At 49.6% G+C, this 8,982-nt stretch overlaps 1 protein-coding gene across 1 annotated transcript in view; it reads right to left on the bottom strand.

The window, feature by feature from the left end:
* NLRP13 (NLR family, pyrin domain containing 13) overlaps positions 1-5,786 on the bottom strand; it is an 18,761-nt gene extending 12,975 nt beyond the window's left edge. Inside the window, exons 1-2 of the mRNA XM_005876008.1 lie at positions 5,504-5,786; positions 1,422-3,006 (exon numbers count right to left, since the gene is read on the bottom strand). Coding sequence (XP_005876070.1) covers positions 1,422-3,006; positions 5,504-5,786 — 1,868 coding nt within the window. The remainder of the gene's footprint in view (positions 1-1,421; positions 3,007-5,503) is intronic.
* Between the last annotated feature and the right edge of the window lie 3,196 nt (positions 5,787-8,982).

Raw genomic sequence — 8,982 nt, 5'->3', positions numbered from 1 at the left:
CAACAATTGAATCTAAAAATCAAAATAAATGAACAGGAAATCTAATGAACAAAATAAACTGATGAATAAAATAGAACCAGAGGCATGGAAACATGGGACAGACAGACAAGTCTCAGAGGGAAGATGGGGTGGGTGGGGATAGATTCACCAAAAAACATATGTGCATATATGCATTACCTATGGACACGAACAATAGGGTGGTGAAGGCCTCGGGTGGGGTGGGAACCAGGTGGAGGGAGGCAATGGGGGGAGGGGGCCATATGTAATACTTAACAATAAAGATTTTTTTAAACTAATAAATAAAATTAACTTTTTCCAAAAAAAGAAAAAAAGAACCCAACTAGTTGAAGTATTTCTGGGATTCTTCTTCCAAGAGAAGTCATCAATGGTTGTCATTAGTGTCAGGGATGAGACAGGGTCATAGGATAAGAACCGAAGGAGATAAAATAGTTCTGGGATTCTCCTTCCAGCAGACAACGGGGCAAACTCATCCGAACAAGCTTCAGGATTCAGTTGACTCCGTCATCCCCACTCCCACCCCAACTCATGCTCCAAGGAGAAACATCTAGCATTTGGTTGAGGTTCTGGAGTTCACAGAGAGCTGGGCACTCATCCAGGCTGAGCTATTCAATAGCCACCAGGGCGTAAGCCAATTGTCATTTTATCCTTCACTTTTCTTAGCTATTATGTGTGGCAGTAACCATTCCCCCTCCGTTCAGCTGTGGGCAACAGATGTCAGATGATGCCTTAGCACAATGCCTGCACATACCTCCGTGTGCAGTGCCTGGGATAGAAGTTTTATCTTTAACTTAAATATTATATATATTTGATTTCAGAGAGGAAGGGAGAGGGAGGGAGAGATAGAAACCTCAATGATGACAACGAATCATTGATCGGCTGCCTCCTGCAGGCCCCCTACTGGGGATCGAGCCTGCAACCCAAGCATGTGCCCTTGACCGGAGCATGTGCCCAAACCCGGGACCCTTCAGTCTGCAGGCCAACACTCTATCCACTGAGCCAAACCAGTTAGGAGCCAGGGAACCCAGTCCAACACCTAAAGGAGACTCTCCTCCCTGGGTAATGCTGATCAGTGATGTTTGATCAGTCCTACCCATTGACAAACACAACTACGACAACCGAATCCCAGGTTTCCACGGGAACTGGGGCAGAGCCCGCAAAGACGAGAGATCGTTGGGGAAGAGAAGACCTATCCACTGAGCCAAACCAGTTAGGAGCCAGGGAACCAAATCCGATACCTAAAGGAGAATCTCCTCCCAGGCTGATGCTAATCAATGATGTTTGATCAATCATACCCACTGACAAACAACTATAACAACCAAATCCCGGGTTTCCACAGGAACTGGGGCAGAGCCCCCAAAGACGAGAGATCGTTGGGGAAGAGACAATGCTGCGTTACTCACCCTGACGTGTCCCTACGGCTGGTCAACTCCGTTTGCGGAAGGAGGCAGCTGACGGAAAGCCTGAGCTTACTTAACCTCTGACAGTGCCTCAGACAGAACGAGGTCGCCTGGAGCTGCAGGTCGCCAACCTCTAGGTCAGCTTCCAGCAGGTGGCTCAGAACCTGCTTGACAAAGGTCTCCTCCTGCGTCTCGTACAGGCACTGAAAAAATGGCGGCAACTCAAAACTGTAGGGGACCATGTCAGACACCGAGAGCTCTTCTGCCCATTGTAACAACTCGTCCATGATCCTGGGAGACATCTGACAATGCAACGCATCTTCCACTTGCCTTGCGAGGTCCTGGTTCAAGAGACCGAAGGTGAAGAGCGCCGTCTGGTGCCAGTAGGAGTTTGCATCCACCAAGGCATCATCCAGGACCACCCTCATCTCTTGGTGCTTCGAGAGGCCACCAACGGCTCCGTCCTTTCCCCTGAGCACGTAGAACATGGCCCCCAGGAACACCTGGAAGCTTTGGTGAGTGAAGGTCAGACAGTCCTCGCAGTCACTGACCTTCCGGAGAATGTTCAGCCGGAGGAGACAACGGATCAGGGGTGCCCGCAGGCGCCTGTGCCCCACGTCCTCTTTGGAAAACGTGAAGTTGGAGGACCACATCCCATGGGCGGCCAGAGAGCAGAGAGCCTGCCACTGCTCTGACCAGCACTGCTTTGACCAGCTCACCTCCGCTGTCTCGAAGACGCTGGAGAAAAAGTAGGCGTACAGGCTGGTGGTGGTCTGGGCGTTCAGCCAGAAGGAAGGACGTCGGGGCATCTGGCGCTTCAGGCAGGAGCACACGGTCCAGCACACGAGGGGGGCGGAGCAGGCATGGGACAGAGCTTCGTTCTTCCTGACCCACTGCGTGACTTTGTTGGCTTCGTTTCGGTCCCTAAAGTACCTGAAGAAATATTCCTTCTGGTCTCCCTCCGTGAACCCTGGGATTTGTAGACACCATGGATGCAGTAACAGTTGTTTAAGGTCCTCACTGAGACAGTCCCTGGTGGTGACCAGTAAGGTGGCCGTGGGAAGGAGTTCCTTCTTCAACAGGTGCAGTAGGATGCTGGCCGCCGGGAGCCGCTGGTCCCAGTTTGTACATGGCGGGCGGTGGTCCACTTCAGAGGGCAAGGTCATCTCCTCAAAGCCATCAATGACGAACAGGAGCCTCTCGGGGTGAGTCATGGCGTGTTGGATGGGGATCTGAGAGTCAGCCCAGTCCCGGGAAAGCAGGCCAACCAAGGTGGTGTCTTCCATGTCTCTGATGTGGTGGCAGCTGATATAGAAGACGTACTCGAAGCTGTGCTGGAAGAGCAAGCCCTCCGCCCAGTGCAGCACGACCTTCATCGCCAGGGTGGTCTTCCCAACCCCTGCTGGACCATGCAACACGATGGTCCGGGGCTGGGCTCCCGACCCCTTGGGGTACAGAAGGCGCCTCAGCTCTTCGTGCTCCCGCTCTCTGAAGTTACGAAGGTAGATGTGGTCTTCTGGCCACGGGATATTGTCCCACATCCCCAGTAACCAAGCCTTCAGCCTCACTCGGTACCTTCCTCTGTGGACTGAGAGAGAGAAGTGAGTCAAAATACAAAATTCTCAGAAGACATTTCAGCTTCAGGAATCATTCAATCATGACATCGTCTAGCCCTGGCCTGTGTGGCTCAGTTGCTTGACCATAATACCATGCACTTAGTGGTCACTGGTTCCATTCCCAGTCGGGACACATGCCTGGGTTGTGTGGGCTCCATCCCCAGCAGGGGGCATGCATGAGGCAGCCAATTGAAGGTTCTCTCTCATCAATGTTTCTCTCTCTCTCCCTCTCCCTTACTCTCTCTCTCTCTCTCTCTCTCTCTCTCAAATCAACAAAAACATTTTTAAAATAATGAAGAATTAAATCTCCTGGAACAAGATAAACAATTTCTGCCTTCAAGGGTCTCGCTTTTGGGAAGAGGCGTGATGGGGGCAAGTGTCAAAAGGTAGCAAAAGTGAACTCGTTTTATGATACACACACATAAAAAACCTACGACAACACAGGAGAGATGAGGATGTCTTTGGAAGAGGGGAAAGGGATCAGCAGAGGCTTAAATTATGAGAAGCATCCAGTCCAAGACATAGAAGGAGACACTTTCGGGCAGGGAGAGCTGCTCGTGCAAATGCCCTGAGATGGGGACTGAGAACATTCTAGAGCAGTGATGGAGTGTCTAGCACACACACAAAAATACACAGCTACCTATTAAGGCAACACTGTTAGGTCTAATCAAATAATTGAATTGATGCCCCCTCCCCTGGGAACTGACCTTTAGGCCACTTCACAATGGACATTCCACTTGCTTAGACCACATTCCTCTTGCTAAGACCATTATCTCTTCCCTCCAGACTTTCCCAGGATCGAGACCTGCACAGAGAGTTCTCCGCCCAGAAAAAGCCTGCCTAGAGTCCTTTAAAAACCTCTAACTCCCCATCTTTGGAGACTGGCGCCATTTGGGGGCTCAGCCCATCTGGTATCCAGATGACCTAATAAATTCATAATTCTTTACCCCTTTGAGCCTCGTGCATTCCTCTTTTGGCGACCCTAACAAATTCAAAGTCCAGAAACAGACACTGGCATCTAAGAACTTAGCGTAGAATCAGACAGAATGTCCAACTTGCAGGTGGCTTCCGATTTAACAGACGGGGAAGGGTATCGTTTCTGGAATACTATCCATTGGATAAAACTTCAGGAAAAAATGGCCAAGGTGGACCCGGTAAAATGTTCCATCAAACCATTTGTCTGCGATCATCGTAACATCGTGTGCACACACCTGATTGTTCTTCGGGGGCCTCTGGTTCTTCTTCGCCTGGGTCTTGGGGTCCCTGAGCCATCTCTGAAAGAAGCCATGATGATGGGGAATGAGAAACCTCAGGCTGGAAAGGGGTAGGCGGCGATGGGTGCTCTCAGTAAGACCAGCTCTCTCTCTGGCTAGTTTGGGGGTGACTGGGGAAGTCACATCCCCCAGCTCCATCTACCCAACTACTTTGGAAGCTCTCCATGTTGCAAAGCCCACACCACACCTCAAACCCCTCCCTGCCTCTGGGACTTGGGTCCAGCCAGACCCCCGTTTGGCTCTTCCCCCAGGTGTCCACTTGGCTCACTCCCTCACCTCCAAGTCTTTCCTCAATTCTTACCTCCTCACGGTGGCGGATGACCCCAATAAATCCAGCACAGACCCCCTACATCACAAGCCTTGGGCTCTCCCCATCCCCCTTATTCCTTCTCTTTTCCATTGCACGTGTCACCCTCTAACACACCACATGACGTACTTATTGATCCAATTTCTCATCTGTTACTAGCAATGTGGATGGAGCCCATAAAAATCCAGCAGCGGGGAGGGAGGATGGGAGGGAAGAGAACAACCAATGAACTTGTGTGAGTATGTGCATAACCTGTGGACACAGACAATGAGGTGATGAGGGCCTGGGGGTGGGGGATGGGAGCGGGCTGTAAGAGGTTAATGGAGGGAAAAGGAGGACCTATGTAATACTTTCAACAATAAAGATTTTATTAAAAATAAATTTAGCCCTAACCGGTTTGGTTCAGTGGATAGAGCGTTGGCCTGCGGACTGAAGGGTCCCAGGTTTGATTCCAGTCAAGGGCATGTACCTTGGTTGCAGGCACATCCCCAGTAGGGGGTGTGCAGGAGGCAGCTGATCAATGTTTCTCTCTCATCGATGTTTCTATCACTCTATCCCTCTCCCTTCCTCTCTGTAAATAATCAATAAAATTTTTTAAAAAAATTTAAACCCAGCAACCACATCCTTGCTTCTATCCCTCCATGTCCCCATCACCCATAGTCCCCCAAACCCCATCATGTTCCCATCCTCTCGTTCACCCATTCTGCATGTCCCCTGAGACTCCCTCATGTCCCCATCCCTCATGGCCCCCCCATGCCCCATCATGTCCCTATCCCCCATGTCCCTCCATGTCCTCTCCCCCTCTCCCATGTCTCCATCCCCTTGGTCCCCTATCCTCCCCCACGTTCCCCCCAACTCTGTGCCCCTCATGCCTCCAGCCCCACTCACCATTCATCTGGGCTCTCAGTTCCTCACAGAGCGAAGTCAGCTTCATGTCCTCAGAGATGCGGAGGGTCACGTTCCACACCTGCTGTCCCGGAAAGTTCTCCTTCAACAGACACATCAGATCCATGGGGTCCGCCGCCTTCAAGTTGGCCCAGGGGATCTTCTGGGAGCTCTCAGGCAGCAGCTGTGGGGACTGGAGGCCAAGTTTGAATTCCTCCAGCTGATACCGGTCCAGGCGCCTCAGGTGAGAGAGCAGCTTGTCATACAAGCGGTTGTCCACAGCCATGTCGGTGGAGGAGCTCATCCTGCCCACACGCCAGAGTCCCAGCTTCCCTGAGACCTGTCCCACTCACAGAACAAACAGGACCTGCACACAAGGGAGAGTGAGAACCGTAAACCATGGCCCTGGCCGGGTAGCTCCGTTGCCTTAGAGCAGTGGTTGGCAAATTCATTAGTCAACAGAGCCAAATATCAACAGTACAGCAATTGAAATTTCTTTTGAGACAATTTTTTTGAGCCGCATGTGGCTCGTGAGCCACAGTTTGCCGACCACAGCCTTAGAGCATCATCCCCATACGCCAAGGTTGTGGGTTGATCCTGGGTCAGAGCACATACAAGAATCAACCAATGAATGCATGAATGAACTGAACAACAAATCAATTCTCTCTCTCTCTCTCTTTCTCTCTCTCTCTCTCGCTCCCCTCTCTAAAAATTAATGAAAACATATCCTCGCCCTAGCCGGTTTGCTCAGTAGATAGAACGTTGGCCTGTCCCGGGTTCGATTCCCATCAAGTACCTCAGTTGCAGGCTCCTCCCTGGCCTGGGCCCTGGTTGGGGCACATGCAAGAGGCAACCAATTGATGTGTTTCTCTCACATTGATATTTCTCTCTGTCTTTCCCACTCTCTCTAAAAGTCAATGAAAAAATATCCTCAGGTGAGGATTAAAAAAGAATCAACCAATGAATCCATGTATGAGTGGAACAACAAATCAATGGTTTTCTCTCTCTCTCTCTCTCCTTTCCTCTCTCTAAAAATCAACAAAAACATATCCTCGAGTGAGTATTAAAAAAAGGAAATGCCAACAGGGTCTCAGATGGGGAGGGATACTAGGTTTAGGGAGGGTTTTGGAGAAGAAGAGAAAGGAGCCATCACACACCAATCAGACTTCTAATCTCGGGAACTCGGAGAAGAGATCAGCTCCACTCCTACCCCAGCCTGGGACTGGCCCTCTGGTTGATCTCAGCCTCCTCCAGGTCTGTCTGTGGGCCCCCCTGATTGATAGCTTTTCTCCCTCCCACTCTGGACAGGTGCAGAATAACAGGTCCTGATAGGTTGAGAAACCACCAAGACCCAACTGTTGGGTGTTATCTCTGACCCCTTCTCCTCCAGGTGTAAATCATCGCTAGCTGGGAGGTGGAGCATAAATGGGTTTCTAACTAAAAACCACACTAGCCCACCCCAGCCCGTGTGCCTCAGTTGGTTGAGCATCGTCCTGTGCACCGAAAGGTCACCAGTTTGATCCCCAGTCAGGGCACATGCCCAGGTTGTAGGGTCAGTCCCCAGTTGGGGTGCGTATGGAAGGCAACCAATCGATGTTTCTCTCTCCCTCTCTCTCTAAAAACAAAACCACACTAGCCTGGTGTAAATGGAGTCCTCCCTCCCCAAAATCATTGATGCCAGTACCTCTCTGGGCTCCGGCACCTGGGAAACCTCATACAACAATGAAAGATGAGAAAGGGGAAGAAAGGGTTGAGGAGGCTCTAGGATCAGAGGCAGCAATGCCATTGCGTACAAATTGTAACTGAAAAATAAAATTAATGTTTCTCTCTCCCTCTCTCTCTAAAAACAAAACCACAATAGCCTGGTGTAAATGGAGTCCTCCCTCCCCAAAACCATTGATGCCAGTACCTCTCTGGGCTCCAGCACCTGGGAGACCTCATAAAACAATGAAAGACGAGAAAGGGGAAGAAAGAGTTGAGGAGGCTCTAGAATCAGAGGCAGCAATACCATTGCATGCAAATTGTAATTGAAAAATAAAATTAAAGCCTGGCCAGCGTGGCTCAGTGGTTGAGTGTCAACCTATGAACCAGGAGGTCACAGTTCGATTCCTGGCCAGGGCACATGCCTGGGTTGAAAGCTCGATCCCCAGTGTGGGGTGTGCAGGAGGCAGCCGACCCATGATTCTGTCTCATCATTGATGTTTTTATCTCTCTCCCTCTCCCTTCCTCACTGAAGTCAATAAAAATATATTTTTTAAAAACAATAATTAAATTAAAAATAAATTAATAAGATAAAGTCACAGAGGCAGCCACAGGCAGTGAGGAGCCCGCCTCCCGTCTCCAGGAACCTCCCCCCCCGCCGTGACACCATTTCATCACAGACCTGACCGCTTGCCCACAGAATCAAGAGGAAGGCAGACCCGTCTGAAGGCCACCACTATATCCACCGAAGGGGTTTGCCCATGGCACCAGCAATTTCCAATTGAAATGAGGCATTTTCAATCAGCAATTAGGACACAATGAGGAAGCCACGGGAGAAAGGTGTAAGAATTAGAGAGAATGAGTACGTCTTTTTTGAATGTGTGTTTTGGATTTCTTCCCAGATAAATACCCAGAAGTGGAAGCGCTGGGTCCTGTGATAGTTCTCAGTTTTAATTTTTTGAGGAAACTCCATAGGGTTTTCCAGGGAATCGAGTCAGTGATATTGTAATAACCATGTATAGTGTCAGGTGGGTTCTCAGGGGGAATCATCTCATTAAGGGTATGGTTGTCTAACCACCGTGCCACGCACCTGAAACTAATAGAAAATGGAATGTCAACTGTAACTGACCATTTTTTTAAAAATTTAGAAAATATGGGTGAAAAAGGGTGAAGGGATTAAGAAGCACAAATTGCCACCCTAGCTGGTGTGATTCAGTGGATAGAGCATCAACCTTCAGACTGAAGGGTCCTGGGTTCAATTTCGGTCAAGGGCACATGCCCGGGTTTCGGGCTCGATCCCCAGTAGAGGGTGTACAGGAGGCAGCCGATCAATGATTCTCTCTCATTATTGATGTTTCTCTTTCTCCCTCTCCCTTTCTCTCTGAAATCAATCAAAATGTAGTTTTTTAAAAGAAGTACAAATTGCCAGTTATGAAAGCAGTCATAGGGACGTAAAGTACAGCACAGGGAATGTAGTCAACAATACTGTGATAAAGCCCTAGCTGGTTTGGCTCAGTGGACAGAGCGTCAGCCTGCGGACTGAAGGGTCCCAGGTTTGATTCCACTCAGGGCACATGCCTGGGTTGCAAGTTTGATCCCCTGTAGGGGACATACAGGAGGCAGCCAATCAATGATTCTCTCTCATCATTGATGTTTCTCTCTCTCTTCCTCTCCCTTCCTCTCTGAAATCAATAAAGATATATATATTTTAAAATATATTTTATTGAATTTTTACAGAGAGGAAAGGAGAGGGATAGAGAGTTAGAAACATCGATGAGAGA

The sequence above is a fragment of the Myotis brandtii genome, unplaced genomic scaffold (assembly GCF_000412655.1).
Source record: "Myotis brandtii unplaced genomic scaffold, ASM41265v1 scaffold4781, whole genome shotgun sequence".
Lineage (NCBI taxonomy): Eukaryota > Metazoa > Chordata > Mammalia > Chiroptera > Vespertilionidae > Myotis > Myotis brandtii.
Note: the sequence above shows the minus strand (reverse complement) of the source record. Positions and strands in the feature narration are given on the sequence as shown.